At 37.4% G+C, this 18,143-nt stretch overlaps 1 protein-coding gene across 1 annotated transcript in view; it reads right to left on the reverse strand.

Annotated features, from left to right (window-relative positions):
* Window positions 1–270: 270 nt before the first annotated feature.
* The window catches only part of ATXN10 (ataxin 10), a gene marked incomplete at its 5' end in the record, with an annotated part of 91,732 nt that continues 73,859 nt past the window's right edge, over window positions 271–18,143 (reverse strand). The window contains 2 exons of the mRNA XM_079303104.1: window positions 271–995; window positions 16,697–16,760. Of these exons, the coding sequence (XP_079159230.1) occupies window positions 808–995; window positions 16,697–16,760 (252 nt within the window). The 3' untranslated portion in view covers window positions 271–807. The remainder of the gene's footprint in view (window positions 996–16,696; window positions 16,761–18,143) is intronic.

Raw genomic sequence — 18,143 nt, forward strand, 5'->3', positions numbered from 1 at the left:
CTAGAATTAATCACAGTGAGAAACTACCTCTTCAGCAGTCTGCCAAAGTTCAGAAAACCCATGAGAAGTGCAAAATAAAAGGAAAGTGGGCTGACTTACCCTCCAAAGGAACAAATAAAATTCAAACAAACACCCAAGTCTCCAAAACAGAGACATGCCCCAGTGCAAAGGAATGCAGCATCTGTTGCCACAACAGCTTCAGCTTTGGTTTTAATATACTTATCATGAAGACTGATAGGTATCAAGGTAGAAAAGACAGTTTACTAATACTTAAATAGACAAAAGGCATGTTGTGTTTAATTCACTAAATATTTAAGTACATCCAACTTTGATGCTTATATAAATTGAGACATTTAGGTCCCACAATTGAAAATCAGTAACTCTGCTTGTTTAGCCTTGACTCAGCACAGATCTTTTATATGAAGAAGGCAGCCTGCAAAGGAGCTCTTTCTTTCTAGAGTTTTTAAAATGATAGTTATCTCCAGGTTCAGCAAAGGAAATTATAACAAGTTGATACTGCACATATGACATTCTTCTACTGATGAAAAAAGAAGTAATGAAATTCCAACCAACTGACAAGAAGGACCTTTTTTCACAAACTGATTTACCCAGGTACATAGAAAATACACAGGTGACCTTTTATTTACAGCAAATGGAGACTGAAGCATCATTTGGCAGTTTTTCTGAGAACAAACACAGTAATTTCAACAGGCCGGCACTAAAACTGAAAGAACTGGTTGCTAAGCAAGGGAAAATTTTATAAGAGAAATACATTTTTAATGACTTGACTACTGCTAGTATTTTTGCTCAGGAGGGTTTTTTCCTGACTGACCGCAGAATTAACTTGTCATCTCGTTGCTGTATCTCCAAGCCCATTCTCTCGAGGGCAGAGCTGTCCGCCAGCCCCTTCTGCTCCATCTGTGCAATCAGCGCCTGGTTCTGCTTGTTCTGTTCTGTGAGATTCCGGATCGCATAAATTGCCCACTGGCTCACAACTGTTGGGCAGAGTTAAGGATCATTTATTTATTTAAAGATGAAACATTGCTTATTTTGATTTATTACCGCATCCATCTCCCCGAGCCCTCCCGCAATTCCTTAAACTCAGAAAACAAGTAGAAATCAAGGGTTTGAAAAAGTAAGATGTTTATAAATGCTGACACTGAACCTGCAAATACTTGCATATGAGGCAATTTAATTTTAAAACAGGTATGACCCCAAACTTCAGGCAAATTTACTAGGGCTTATGTTGAGTCAGAACCCACACAAACAAAAACCCCAACCAAATGAATGGCAGGAATTAAAAGACAAAGTCTTTTAAATAAAATTTACAGTCAATTGTAATGTTCCAATGATCTTCCTAGTGAATTTAAGTGAAAAATAAGTCAGTTCTTTATGATCTGAACACTTGGACACTACACTTCCAAGCACTGCAAAGAAAACAAGCTGTACAACATGCACGGGAAAGATGACCATTTTCACTGCAAAACTTGAAGAGATGTAGAAAAAGACAATCAGATTAATATTTGAAAATAGCACAAATAATGTCAGAGACCCTTAAACTTCTTTGACATCTAATAATACCTAAACTCAGTCCTTTATGCCTGGATGCTTTTACACACTTGCCAGGAGACGAGACACTATGATCACTGGCAGGGAGCTCCCGCTGATGTTTAAATGGGCACAAGCTGCAACTCATTCACCTCCCAAGGTGGTCCCTTGAGGCCAGGATTGAGGCACATGTCAGGGATGTAGACAAAGAATTTAAATTCTCAGGATTATCAGCCAGGCATCTTCCAAGCGATCTACAGTGCTCATTTTATGAAGTGTCAGAGATGTTGGTCCCAATTCTGCAGCTGAGAAGCTGTTATGATATAATCTTTCCCAAGTTACCCATACAGGAGACAAGCCTTTCTGAATCACAAGTGGTTTGCCTGCAGGGCACCAATTATTTACTACATGTAGCTTCACATCCAGTAGAAGAATATTCATAATTTACTCATCTCCTTGATGTCTTTTGGGTTGGAGAGCATCTAAGCACAGAGATAAATGTTCTTGTGGGCATTTGCCAGGGGGCGACAGGAGGGGAAAACTCAGACAGAGGGGAACTTCAGACAAAACAACAGAAGAGAGACAGTGGACTTTAACAATCCTACACAACCTCAACAGACAGATGGGTTTAGATGAAGAGAAGCTTGGACACAAATGGAAGGGAACAGCCCTGCACTGGCATGTGTCAGTAAAACAGCATTTTAGCAGTTTATATTATTCTCTAATTCAAAAAGTCCAGAATTGAAAATCAAAAATAATAAAGCATTAACTACTATGGAGCTTCTTTTTTTTTTCCTGATAGACCTCCTTAGCCTTTGTCAGGAAGCATGCTGCACACCTTCTTAATTCAAAAAAATTCCAGTGTGAGGTAATGACAAGAGGAGAGAAATTAAGACCAAAACAAATCATGCATCACATCAAAGCCTTAACAGGTGAACATAACAGAGAATATCAATATATTGTCTTCTGTCAGCACATCACTTCTACTGTAGTGATTTTTTAAGTAAATTAAGTAAATAAATTAAGTAAAAAGACAAGTGCCAAGCTATAATTAATTTACATAAATGTGGCATTTGCACTAAATATTATATTTATAAAGACAATATTTATATTTGAGTATATAAAAGAGCAAGATGCTGAAGTAATAAAATCACATATGTGCAGACTCTCAGATAAACCAAGGCTGACACCCAAAAGGTCTGTTCCAGGTCTGATTTAGGGCATGTCACAAGTGCCAAAAAGTAACATGAAGTTCTCCCAGTGGACTGCAAAAAACATCCTACCACCCTCCCTGGCTCAGCTCCTGGGATGAGAAACAGACTTTTCTGGTTGTGTTCCCAAAATACGGCTTCTGCATAAAATATGGCACTTGCATAAAAGCATAATTTCTACAATATTAACAGCAATTTTCAGAGTGACACCTCTCAACCACATAAAGTGTCACACAGACAAAAAATGTACTCTCAAAACTTTTATGTGCATTAGCTTGGGAATGGTCCTGCTAGTATAGTCTTTATGTCCTTCAACATGAACCCGCTGCTAAACCCCATGGCAAAAGCTCTTTTCCTATTACCAGATCCATTCATGCTTACACAATATCTAAGACATCTCCATTATCTTATGAACTCTATCACCATTGTGGCATTTATCATTACTGACTACTGTAGCTGAAGCTGCAAAATGGTTTCAATAACATTTTCACTCCTTCAGAAACCCCTTTCTGTGTGGAGGTTTTCCATTGTGACCACACCATGAATATTCATGATCCCCTTGTTCAAATGCTGGGGAAGGATGAGGCCTTTGGGCAGCTGGGAGCAGACCCTGGCAGACTTGAGTGTCTGTGAAGATTAAAGCCAGTCCCCAGCTAATACTCACATTACCCTCTTGCTCCTCTCCAAAGACAGAGACACAGAGAGAAAATTAAACATATTCGAGAGTCTCTAATCCTACCTACACTTTAGGCACTTTATTGTACACTCAGCTTTAGAAAGAGAGGTTCTAAAGTTGCCATAGTTACTACTAATACGAGTGTGAGCCTGTTAGCTGTGAAACTGCACCAAGGAGAAACAACACAGCGAGAACCGCAGACCTGATTGCACAGACTTGTCTATATATTTCCAGCTGGGCCTATTACACTCTCAATTAATATTATAGAATTAAATTAATATTATAGAAACAGTGAAGATTATGGTATTCTGCCACAGGGAAGATGGCATACAAAAGGAAGAAAACAATTCATTTTATTTTGCCTCATCACTAACTATCTGTGCTTAGGGACTGAAAACAAACATTTCTGTGCATTTATAGCAACACTTTTCCAAAATCCTTCAGTACTGCATGCTTTGTGACTGCCATGATATTTTGACATACACAAATAACACCACCGAATCAACTTGCCCTGCCTTCCATACTTAAGCAACATCCTCATTCTACAATTTAAAATTTAAAATCTTCCTCTGGGTCGTAACATTGATTGGGAAACACAAAGAGAAAGGAAGAAAGGTGGAGAAAACTGTCCCTTAAGGATGAAAAATGTTACTACCTGTAAGTCATGAAAATCTATGCCACTAAATCCTGTTTAAGTTTTGACAGACTGTAAAGGGAATTTTCCACAATTCTCCCAGTTCTTTTCACTTGGATTCTGCTACAAGAGGCTGCTGGAGTCAATGCAAGAGCACAGTGACTGGTTTGTAAGCTTAATGGGGTGTGAAAATACAACGATGTCCTGCCAGGAACCACTAACCAATACTGCTGGAGAGGACGTACAGACTATTTCTCAGGGAGAGCATTCCACCTTCTCATTCTTAGTCCAACCGGAACTTGACATTATTGACAAGCCCACTGCAGCCACCAGGACCCCAAAGAATTGTTCTATAAAGTAATTTGGATTCTATGGATCACGGAGAACAGAAATAAAAAAATTAATAAGGTTGGAGGCTGATGAAGTAGATTAAAGGCAATGCACAAATAATCTCGGAAGTATGTTGTACGTTGCTTGAAAAAGGCAAGTTTCAGAAGCTAATTATTAATTAATACAGGATACTGAAGGGATGACAAGGAGAACAAAATGCATACATCTGTTTTCCTAAGTCCCCTTCACAGTTATTAATACTGAAGGATCTCTAAATATAACATTCTTATTGGAGAATTTGATTTATTCTATAGTGTAGGGTCTTCTTTCTTTTTTAATTAGACTTTTTCCTGTGCTACAGTCAGTTTTCTATAACTAAATTATTACTTAGGAACTTCCTTACGAGTAATTAGGTCTCATGCAGAAGAGGGTTATCTTTGCCCAATCCCATTACTTATTTAAATCAAAATTTTTATTATTTAAATAACAAATACATTCTAATCAAATACATGAAGAGATACAGAACTTTATTAATTTGGAACACTTGTCAGGTTGGAACCCTTGTCAAATGGGCTGTTTATGTAATCCTTTCTTAGAGCCATCCAATTTTTCTAAGAGCTACCCTGAAACAGGTCTGTAGGACCAAAAAGCAGAGGTAATGAAAATACAACACTTGTATTGTACAATAATTATATTTCTTTCTGGCCTTCAACAAGTAATCCAATTATCATTAGAACATCTGCAGACTGGAATAAAATACTGATGCATCACTTAGAGTCACTTCCACTTGCAGACCTGACTGGATGGCACTGAAAAGACATAAACCATTTTTCTTTCCAGTCTTTCAGTCCTTTCAAGCATTTTTGTTTCACAGCACCTTGAAGAGAATTCCTCCCACCACTAAAGGTCTCTAGACAACAACACAGCTGTTCCTCACAGTTTGGAGCTGTGATGCACCACACACAGACAGTCAGGACTTTGGCCCTTCACAATGAGCCAAACTGCTTACAAAGCTTTACAGGTTTCTTTCTGTTGAGGGTTTTAGTAGTTTAATGAAGTTCTAGAACCTGTATAAAATCAGAGTAATTTCTTACAACTCTTCTATATTTTTATAACTTTGACCTGTGATTATGACATTACAAAAAAATAATAGAAAATGTAATGAATTAAATGTTTTATCTTTATTTACTTTCTTATTTTCCAGAACCTGATTTATATTTTCAGAATTAATGCTTTAGACTCTGTTTATTCTTGGCATTGAATTACCAGCACCAGAAAACATCAGAAATTCATCCTATACAAACTTAAAATAGGAAACTTAAGATAGGAAAAAAATGTCTAGAATATTTCAGTTGCCTGTGTTTCAATTTATCCCACAGCTGTTCTTATCACCTATGATTGCAGTCACCACATTCTGGGTTTAAAAGGTAGAAATGGGCAGTACTGTACAAGCTGGGAATGTCCCTTCCTGCATGCTCTGCTTGACTTCACTCTCACAGATCTGACACAATACAAACCATCTAGTCTACAAGCCTCCAAAATACAGAGGTACCACTGGATGCTGGCAGAGGTATTTATTCCTGATCACACTTTGTAGGGATAAGATTTGTAACACTAGGGAAGTGAAAGCAGATGTTTCTGCCACAGGCAACTCTCACCAGGTCCAAAGGATCAGGCAGAAGGTTGGACCATCCGCTACCAAACAAGGCTCCATCTCCACCACAGCGTGGCAGCAGAGCTTCACTGGACAGCATGTGTGGCATGAGCAGCTTGCAGCCAGCCCTTCCACTCCCCACCTGCAGCCCTCCCCAAAGAGAGCTGCTTCCACAAAATATTCCAGTAAAGACAGAAAGACTATTCACAAAAACTTGAACTGGGGTTTGCAGGTTGAATTCCACCCGGCAGAACACAGCTTTGACAGAGACTTTAAACTACCCCATCTCGCAACAGAGAAATGGGCAAAACTATTTGGTTTTAAGGCAATGAAACAGCTTCAATACTAAGGCAATATTCTCTATAATTCACAGCCCAGAGACAACAGGAAACATCCATAGCACAAAATAATTGTATGTTAAATACTTTTTCCAGTTCTAAAGCCCTCACTATCCTCCCATGCCAGTAGTGTTCCCACTGCAGACAAACACCATCCTTCTGGCTACTTGCATTATCTCACTCTCTGAGCAGCCTACCCATGACCTGCAATGATGAATCCATTTCTTGAAGTGTGCCTTGTGGGACATAGGCTTCTTTAAAGTGGGACTTTCACCTTCTGAATAACCAGCACACAGAGATGTTAAACCTCATGGATGACTTTCAGTGACAATTCTTTCATTTAAGTATCTACAGCCAACAAACATACTTTGAAAGCCAGAATGGACTATTAAACCTTTTTTACCCAACTCTTCTGCATAAACACAGATGATCAAACATCAGCTCCTCTTGAAATCAAGCCTGTCAATTATGTTTCATGCACAAGATGCTTTCACACCTTTTCTCTGAAAAATTTTCAGTGTTGAACTGGAAGATTTCACTGTGTCCCTAAATAAAGTGTCCTAGTAGGTAAATATCTCACTCATTACAGCCTGTGACTTATTTCTGGCTTAGATTTGATTAGAATTGTTTCCAAACATGGCTTTTAAGCATAGATTAAAAAAGCCCCACAATTCCCAGATCATAACCAGCATTTGGTAAAGTGTTTTTTGCATGAACTAAAAAGAGAAACCAAGGGAGATATTCCAAGGTTTGCATAATTTTTGTATCTCGTTCCTCGATTCATGTTTTTCAGCATCCTTTTTGAAGGACAGGCACCAGATTACTGACAGCCAGGGAAGATCATGAGACTCATTTGAGTTCCAAGGCTTCCCTTTAACTACATTCTCATGTAGCTAAATGGTACCCTATTTCATTAAATGGGGTTTACTACTTCAGAAATTTGAAATTTAATGGGACATTCCTTACCTAGAGTCACATAGGAATTTTTCTCCCTAGATCACTGGCATTTCTGGATTAACAGTTCTGAGCACTATTATGCACCCAGATTGCGATTAGTTTTTAATACCTGCCAACTAAACATTTAATCTATATTCTGTGTGCAGCCTTTCATGTTCTGTAGGACTTAAAACTCAATGCCAGAACATCTTAGCATACTATGAACTAAAACAAAATTAATTGGTCTAGCACTTCAGAGCTACAGAAGTCATAGGACATGTTTAGCTCTTCAGGCTATTTTTATTACAATATCTCTTTTGGCAAAACTTACAAAACTTTCAAAAAAAATTAAGCCATAACCTCCAGCTTGTTTTCCTTTTCCCCTTCCTCAGACTTGTAATACTAGCTTAAAACCAAGAATATGACACTTTCATTTTTTGCTGCTTAAGCTGCCAATTTTTTTAAAATTATGACTTACATTTTTAATATAAACCCATAGTTTATGAGCAGCTACAGATCATCTGGTTTTAAAACAGAAAGAACCACAGTCTTGATCGATATCTCAAGCTAGTACTTCACAGTTAGAATATTCAGTTCTTTCTGTCCCTTCTTTTACAGTAATTCCATTTTAAGAGTTCATAACTAAATCAATTAGCTGTCTGTAAGAGGTACCAGAGTTAGCAGGCTGATATGTTAAAAAGCTTTAACTGCTGCTGCCTTACTGTTAAAAATGCCTTACCTTATCTTCACTTCCCAAATACAGAAAAAAAATGCAACATTTCATGAAGTTGAAACTCATGTATCAAATTACTATTAACATCTACCACAAACACTGAGATGTGAAGCAAGGAAGGACAGGGTGATGGTGACTGATCATAAGGAAGTCCTTTTAAGATTCCTGTGACATGGAAAGAAAAAGGCTCCACCTTTACACAGAAATTAATTTGTTTTCATATGCATACATGTAGAAATACACACATTTTCTAAAATGCTTTAAAATGGCAATTACAGGAGTCAAAACTTTCAGAAATTTGGCACCACACTTAAAAAGCCAATCTAATTCATGCCTGAGATGTAGTCAAGCTAATTATAATTTACCACTTTAAGACAGATGATGAGTTGAGCTGACAGAATTTGCACTGAAGCTCTTTCTCTGTTTAGAAATGTTAGCGATTCATTCATTTACATAAATTGAACAAGGATTTTAGTTCACCTTATCTTTCAGCACAGTACATGTGTATTTTATTGATTCAGGGTCTCTGAGTAAATTATGTGGCATACCTTCCCCCCTGCTGCATATGGTTATTTCAAATGTCACTTTATGACAAATAATCAAAACACTGAAAGTAAATAAAACTCCAGTTCCATGGTTAAAGAAACCAAATGATGCCCAGTGTGCATCCAAAAATAACAACCATTTAATAAATGGGTGTTTTGAAAGATGCAACTAAATCATAACCAACTATTTGTTTAGCAAAATAGCCATTAGCCACAATTCTGTCTACAATTTCAGGGAATAGCTGCATGTTCTTGAGGAAATCTCCCCACTCCAAGAGAAAGGAACAAATCCACAAGGCAAGTGGAAAGAACTGTAAATAAATCCTGAGTGAGGAAAGAAAGGTGAGTTTTTGGAAACCATTTGCAAGTCAAAAGAACAAAGTTTAACCAAAGTATCTGAGGAAGCGAAAACAAACATTTTAAGGCTCAGGAAGGAGCTACACAGGAGAACACATTTCACCAGCTGAAGATAAAACTGTTTTAATTACAATGATCAAATATGAGGCAACAGAAAAATGTCAGAATAAAGATATTATTCAAAGCACTGGCCAGATGACATCCAAATATTCTTTGGAGGCATGCAAAAGAAAAAATGTCAAGAAGACAGACAGAAATATGATAAGGTGGTTGTAGAAGGAATTCCATTCTCAACAATATTTCTGAACCACTCCTAGCTTTACTTAAAAAAACCAAAAATCTTTGGCTCTCAAATTTCTTGTGCTCTGTCTCAGCCCAGAGGGGAATTTTTCAAAACTAAGTCTACAGAAAAATCAAGGAAGCTGTTTGAGCTATAAAAGCAGTGAAATATTATATATTTTCTTTTTTCTTTTTTTTAGAGTGCGTCTGATAACTAAAGATCTGCTTTCTCTCAAGAATTCAAGCCTGTCATGGATTTAAATCTACCAAGAGGATTAGAGAAGAGGACAAATATGACAATATTTGATTTAGAAATAGAGTTATTAACTTTAATTCCTCACATTTACATGCATGAGTTGCTGCCTACAGAGATTACTTCTCACAAAGGATTAGAAATATTAGAATGCAACATTTGAAAGAGCCTTCTGGTATCCTGTATAACTCTCTTAGATTTCCTCCAGCTTTAAGAGGGACCCTGTACATCCTATGTTTCTTAATGGTGATAGCTCAGTAGAAATGAGATACTGAAGAATAGATTCATATTCACATCTCTGCAAATCTGTGTTAATATTTTATAAGCTCTCAAGGAACTCATTACTAACACCACTACCCCCTCGAACTTTGAAGTTCAGTATTTTTAAACTATTTGAAGTAATTTCAGTATTTTAATCATCCTGCTGATGCTCTAAAAAACAAAAAAAACAAACAAACAAAAAAAAGAATTTAAAGAATTATACAATCAGCAACCCCAAATATACCATTAGAATTTGTAACTCTGTTAAATGATAAAACACGAAGTGTGATCTGTGGTCACTTCTGGAAAAAGGCTAAGTGCTTGAATTTCTTAGAGCATCTCTGTATTGCACACTACATTCTTTCTGTCCTCTTAAGTAATTTTTATATGAGAATGTTGCATTTGACAGAAAAGTTTTCCTGGGGAAGAGTGTGGAAGACAGAATTAGTAATGTAGAACATCCCACAAGAAAACTTCGTATTTTTGTTTTCATTCTAAAAGAAGTATTTTCAGGCAATAAATAGTTGAGAATTGCAGTCTTTGTGTCAGAATTTGAATCTAACAAATATGCTTAATGAGGTATGTTTTTCCCTTGGTTCTCCACGTTTAGCTGAGTTTTGCCCCAAAGAGTTTGCAGCTTCCAGAAAAGATAAGCAATGAGTTAAGACATGGAAGTTGTGTTATCCCAACTCTTCGGATGTGCAGCCAAGGTTAAGTGAGATGTGAAATAAGATTAGGTTACTCCTGTGCCCTTTTCAACAGGGAGCAGTACTCAGCTCCTCCCCCTTTGGAGCTTTATAATAATCCCACTCAGGACACTTGAGGCAATATTCTGAAAAGTCTACTTGGAATGGAATTGAGACCTCTTTGGTCAACTAATGTTGATGTAAGAAAAGACTGGGTAATATGGCAATGTTTCTTTCAAGAGTGTAAAAAATACCCTTGATAGATAGTGACAGTAGGCACTGGTAGGCAGGAGACCTTCCCAACTGCAACCAAAAGTGGTGTTTGAAAACAGCTGTTTGGCTGAATACTTTTGGGAATCACTTCAGGAACTAGCCTGCTAAAGGCCCACCCTGATACAACACAGAGGGATTCCCTTCTAAACCCTTGTCTGCCTTAGCCACCAACAAAATAAAGCTACAAAGAATTCACAGCAACTTGCATAGCAGGGCAGGATTTTGTCTACTGAATAAGGTGAAAGCAGTAAGCTCCTCACAGACTGCTCTCGCACAATGAATAACCACACTTGTACCTGTTTCAGCTTCTTGTCTGATCAGTACAGAGAAGACTGTACCTTACAATTATATTCAGACAGAGCTCAGGTGCACATGTTGCAAAGCAGGAATCTTCCACTCTCTCCACTCTTCAAAAATAATTCTCAGCACACAGGAACTGAATTAGTCTGAATTCGAGCAAGGCAATACAGCAACTTCTTGTTTTCCATCTATGGTAGAATTATGAAATAGAATCACAGACTGGTTTGGGTTGGAAGAGACCTTAAAGCTCATCGAATTCCAAACTAGCTCCAATTCTAGTTCCAAACTCATCTAATTCCATGGGCAGGGACAGCTTCCACTATTCTAGGCTGCTCCAAGCACCATCCAACCTGGCCTTGAACACTTTCAGGGATAAGGCAGCCATAGCTTTTCTGGGCAACCTGTGCCAGTGAGAATGGGTAGAGTTGGCTTCCACTCAGCTGTTATTTTATTTTGCCTTTGGCTCTATGAATAAAGGGTTCAAGCCAGCTAATTTATGTTCTTAATCTGTGCTGACATGTCCCATTCTTCTACTGCTGACCTCAACCACTGCTTCTTAAAGTCACAGTGACATATTCAGTACTGGTTGATGGAAGATGTTTGCACTGCTCTGTGTCATCCTTGTATGACACAGAGCAACCAACAACAATGCAAATCTGAGGCCCTCTGCCAAAGAATACACTCCCCCTTAGCCTAGGTGGCCTTCAAACTTACTTGTCCAGCAAAGCAATTGTCACTGTGAGGAGGAAAATGGTAATTCCATAGAATCACAGCACAGTCTGGGTTGGGAGGGCCAAGTTCTGTCCAAGTGGGCAGAACCTGACAGGGCAAGAGAAGAACCATTACAGTTATCATCAGTTCTGTGGGTCCTTTACAGCGACCATATACGAATGTGATTATGTGCATGTTTATGAAAATACAGAATCAAATAGGTCACCTCAAACTACTTAATGCACTGTCAGTGCCTGAAATGAACTTTCCAAAACACAGGCAATCACTGCTGAAGTGACATTGGGCTGTATTTTCTTGGCAGCACACATGGGATAGCCACACGTGCATGAAAACGCCCAGCTCTGTGATGGCTCACTCTAAAAAGTTAACTCACAACTTACTCTCCTATTTTTGCTTTCTATTGGCCCCCATTCAGCATGTGGCCTGTTTAAGGTTGCACTCTGGAACTTAGATAGAAACGTCTGTCAGCTCCCCCACAAGTCCTTGCTGGCATCTTGCAAAAACAAACTGCCATTGTTGTAGACCATAGCAACTTGATTTCCGCCAGCTTTAGCCAGATTCATGAACCACAATTATACTTGCTACTGCCATGAAGTCAGAAGAATTTTCAATCTATCTCTCAAATGACTGAATATAATAGAAGCAGCTTTGGATGGAATATCTGAAAATTAACTTACTCTTTTTACAGTTTCATCCATTATTCAAATGATGGGATCTGTGTATGTATATTCATATTGACCACAGCATTTCCTTTCATAAATGCAGAAAATGCTTACTCCTAAAACACAGCTTGCTAGGTGTTTACACACACATATATATATAAACATATATCCTCACAGCAGGATATATTTTCTTCACATACAACTGAATTCTTGGCTAATAGAAAGCTGTGTTAATTAACAGTTTGTGTAAAATAGATACTTACATAAGGTCATTCTGATTAAATCCAAACACTCACAAAATAAATTTTTTGAGACATCTTCTATAAGAACATCAATTTAGCAAGCAGCCTGAAGTAACAAAAAATGTTCCATCTTCAAAACTGCAGGCCACTTCTGACTTTCAAGTTTTACCACTAACTAACAGCCAGTATATTGCAGTACTCTGGATAATATTTCTTTCCCAAAATAGTGATTAATATTTCTATGGACAGCCACTGAAAAGCAAAAAAAGGCACATCTGTGTGTGTTACTCATGAGCACAAAGGAAGGAAGCAGTGAAAAAATGAACAGCTAAGTTAAGGTAAACTGAAAAGTCTTCAGTAACAAACATGTCAGCTTATTTAAAGCCTCTCAAAAACACCTTTTTTGAGTGATCAGGGTCAATAGTATTTTGATCAGAATGGGCTGACCTCCCTTCTCATGTTTACCTTAAGGAAATGGAACCTTTGAAAGGGCAGAAATGAAGCTGGAAGGAGCAGGAAGAGCTTAAGATGAGATAAAAGGCAAGAACAAAAAGAAGGGCTCTTGTCTGATGACAGAGCCAGTCAAGAGATGGGGAAGATGATGATTCAAGAGAGCAAAATAGAAGATATTTGAATTTAGAACACTTTTTCAACACAAGTAACCTGAAAAGCAGGATTTGGAGCAAATTTTTTACTGGTATATCCAGATAGGTATCTCCAACTCACTCTGCCTTCCTTTAGCAGGAGGTTGAATTAATTTGTTTTTAAGCACAGATTACAAAGGTAAAGCACAGTGTTCTCACTTTTCAGAAGGAGAACAAGAAAATGAATTTTCAAAACTAAAAGATTAGCTCATACATGAATCTCTCCTTAATCTAAAGGCAAATAACTCTGCTTGCATTTTGAAACACCCTGTTTTCCTTTGAAACAGAAGGACAGCTATGATTAGGACACAGCGAATCCATGGAAGATTTACCAGGTAGAGAAAAAGTGGTATTAAGCCTCCTTTGAAGTTTAACTCTTAATGAACTGCATCTCCCCAGTCTCATTCTGTTTACCTTTTGTCCAGTGCTGAAAGCCTAAGAGCCACAGAAAAACTGGCATCCTTCAGCATCTCTCTGTTTAATTTACATGCAAAGTTGTAGTAGCTGGAAAATATAAATACCAATTCAAATAATTACAGAGGTACAGTAGATTTGTTTTTAACTGTCCATAATAATCTTCATGTCTGTAACTATGAGTGGTGGTTTGTTTGCTTTTACTCATGAAATATCCTGAAGGATAAAAAAAAACCCCAACTGTTTGCTATTATAAATGTAGAAGTTACAAGTCTGAGATATAAACAGAAAATACAACAGTTCTCCCAAACTGGGGACCAAAAGATGAATTGAAACAATTAGTTAAAGCAATGCAAACATGTCAGTTGAACCTCATAAGCTACAAACTCCCCACTATTTCTATTCACATTACAGAGCTGTTTAGGATCTCAAAGGATGCAATTTTAAGGTAATGACAGGTTTACAAAGGAATTTAATTTAGGATAAGAGAAGACCCATTTCCTCTTGCAGTGTACTTCCATATGCTACAAATAAAAAGATTTATCAAAGAATATTTTCTCTCAAAGGTAATAAAGAGCTCCTTTGACATCTAATGTGAAAATCTAGCTTCTACTGATAAATTGCACACTTTAGGGAAATTATTTTTTTTCCATCCAGAAAAATATCCTACAGCTTTTACTGAAAAAGTTATATTTTTTGGTGAGAAATTTTGTATGTGCAATTTGGAGGCAGAACTTTTCTAGTAAAATGGAGAAAACATGATGACATCTTAGCTGTAGAGCTTGGGTGACTCCAAAACAGATTCAACAAAAATCTGTTGCATCTACCAGACTTAGTAAGAAATCTAAGTTATTATATGACAGGATTCTGGGTGAAACCTTTTCCAGTCAGCTTTATCCAAGGAGAAATCCAAGTAACACAGCCTGAAACCACAGAAACAGGCACTAGGAACAAAAATGTAAAATTAACTTTCCGGACATGACTTCCTGAAGGAGCCATATTTGAAGAGCTGTGCTGAGCTTTTTCTTGCAGCTTTCCACCCCACCCTGGAAAACTGCAGATGAGCTACTGTGGTCCTTTCCAACCTTACCATTCTGGGATTTGTGCCAGGCAGGATTGGAGCATACAGAGAGCACAAAGAAACAGTCAAATCTCTTCAGAGAAACATTATGCAATGGATTCAGTCCCCTACATGCTACTAAGGACCTGTTTGTGGTGTCCAGAAGTACCAGAATATGCTGCAAAGCAGATAAAATAGAGACGGATCTAAACTGCAAACTTCTCCTCTGCTTGCCTATGTATGATCTGCTGGGAAGGCAGCAGATGAGGAATGTTCGAGGCATGAGAGAAGTAGGGAAGCACTATCTTCATGTAGCACAAGAGAACCTGGAATAGAGAGAGGTCAAAACAATAAACAGTTTCATAGCACTCCAGAAGCTGATGCAGAAAACTTTGTCACAGCAGGCAAGTCCTCCTTGTGCCCACATGCTACTCACTTTTCCATATCCCCCAATACTGTACGCTATGGATCAGTGGTGAAAGCTCACATTAACAGCTGTATCTAAAGGTGCAAGAAGTTCCACTTTGCTCAAAACACAGTAAAGACTCTCATGGTATTTTCTTTTCCTTTCATTCAAGATCATAAATTACAAGTCTACCCTTTGAAAGTCTCAAACTCTATCCTTTTCAACTACAGCTAAAATGAAGGATTAATCCTAGAAGTGGTTGCACAGCTGTGCTTTCCAGCAAAGAAGAGTCACCTGGGACAAAAACTCTTTATTAGGTTTTCTCTAGGCTGCTTTTCCACTTAGGAAAAGGTAAATTTCCTTGCCCTTCCCACCACAGCCAACAGTGCCCATTACGAGATCTGGATCATACAACTGAAATTGTATCTGGAAATACAATTCTGCCACTCAGTGCACTGTCAAGAGGCACATTGTCAGGTCTCAAACTACAGGATTACTGAAGATATAAAACTTGTGGATATAAAGCATCAAAGTAAGTAACTCAGAGGATACTTACCAGCCCTTGTTCCTCTACCCAACTTGTTAACAGTGTGCTATAATCTACACTATTTCATTGTTTTAGGATATATTTATATGTAGATGATGTTCTATAGGACACAATTGAGAGAATATGAAATATGTTCATTCTCTTTTTGTTTGCCTGTTATACTTGTTAGAAAGACTGTGCTTTTTCTTCTATAATAATTTGAAAGCCTATTTCATGTGTTCAGTATAAAACAGCTGATGTGAGTTTGTACAGTAAAGGTACTTGATTTCCAGAGGCAATTATCAGAAAGTTTCAAAGAGCTAATGATCAGATGACAGAAAATCACAGCTCAGTCACTGAACACACTTGTATTACTTAGGGATGGGTATCTCTATGTAACAACTGCTTATCTTCAATATAAGATTATTTCCCTCTATTAGCAATCTGTTTTTAAAAGTTTCTGCTCTTAAGTTCAAGGAAAAGAAATCTCTAATATGAAGCACAACACTATTTATGCTAAAATCTTTCCAACATTTCAGTAATTTGCATCGTTGATTTTCTCAACTGCACACACTTTCATAACAGCTTGCTAGCCTTGTCTCTGTGCTTAGAATAAGCTCACCAATCTGATTTAACAAGTGTAGAGAATCAATTATTTCATTTTCTGGAACAGATTCCATTGGAAGCAAAAGCTCTAAAATCTGATACAAAGACCAGAGTCTGAATCCAGACTTCTGTCACAGCTCTTTGAATAGGCACTCGCAAAACAGTAATATTTATTATTTTAGGAAATAGAATATAACCACACTTAACTTACTTAGAATCCAGTTCATAGAAGACTATTTGTGGCCTTGCTCACTTCTGAACAATTTAAATATAACTTTATGAGGCCAGTTACATTTAGATATCCTGTGAAAGCAACGCTTTTTCATTAAAATCCCCATACCTCTTCTCATGAGTCATGTTCAATAAACAGAATTATTTTGTAAAGGATACAAGGGTTGTTGTCATCAATGCTGCAATTATCCAGAATCAAGGAAATGCCATCCATGTCATACACCTAAATAAAAAAAAAGGTTAAATTAAACAGATGCCTCAACAATACTAACAATGTGTCATGCGAAAAATATGTAAAAACATAACAGGGATGCTTGTTTCATCTAAAATATTAAACATGCTAACATGAATTGCAGAGTAAACCTGCCATTTTCAGCAAGAGTATCAGAAAACAGTATCACAAGTGAACTCTGATTTCACATTTTTCCTTCATTTAGCAAGTGTCTGACTGAGGTATTCTCTGTTTCTCACACTGAGCCAGATAAGCCATGCTCACTTACAGCTCCTGCTTGATTTGAGAAGGAAGAGCCATCAAAAACTGTACAGCAAAAAATAGGAAAAAAAAGAAGTTGAAAAATACACCTACACACACAAGTTTGCATGAGACACACCTTCAATCACAATGTGTTACTTGCATGTGCCCAGAACAAGTTCTTTATATCAAATAAGAACTGTGGATGTTTTTCCTTTGAGAAAATTCCTTATGCTACAAGCAAATGAGCAAAAATGAGATCTGGTGTCTTTTGTGCCTTGTGCATACATACACAGGGGACTTCACACATTGCACTACTACATTTATGTGTGTGTGTGAGATAAAAACATATAATCCTAACAGACTACACATACACTTCACTAAGTACTTGGGACAAGCTGATCTTAACAATATACATGGAGCATTATCATCTTACATAATGAATGCTCCATAAGAAATTTATGTAGACTCCTAAAGTACACTAACATCTCACCTGCATATTTATAGCTTCACATGTCCCTTCCAACTTCAACTATTCTGTGACAGCCAAGTTATACTTGTGCGAATCTTATGTTCTTTAACCTCTTAAATTTTAATTTCAAACCAAGAACTGCCAATTAAAATAATTTAAAGTAATGCAAATTTAGGCCGTCACTTGATGATGCTCTTCTCTCTCCCATCTCTTTTGCCCCAAACAAGATGCATTTTTATGTACCAAGGAAAACAATAAATCCCAAAGTTTACACTGCAAGATCATCACTTTTCTGAAGTACAAGTTTTGCAGTAAGAGAGGCAAGTCAAATAGATTTAGATGTGAAATCTTCAACAGCCTATGGATCAATAAAACTGAATTCAGAGATAAAGATGAGCACATGCCTCTTAAAAGTTCCTTTTCAGATATGTTATTGCAGGGTCTCAACCTACATGAGAAAGCAGCAGTAATAGACAGACATGCAATGCTTACATTTATAGGAAGCAAAAAGTACTCCTAGGCCTTTAAAGCCACCTTGCACATCTGTGCTAACATGCCTAATTTCACCTATATGAAGTACAGTTAATAATACAAGTTTAAAAATATCCATTCTTTCCACAGAATGTTTGTGTTTTCTCCAAAGGCCACGCACCATGTATAGT

Source organism: Erithacus rubecula, assembly GCF_903797595.1.
Source record: "Erithacus rubecula genome assembly, chromosome: 4".
NCBI classification, from domain to species: Eukaryota; Metazoa; Chordata; class Aves; order Passeriformes; family Muscicapidae; genus Erithacus; species Erithacus rubecula.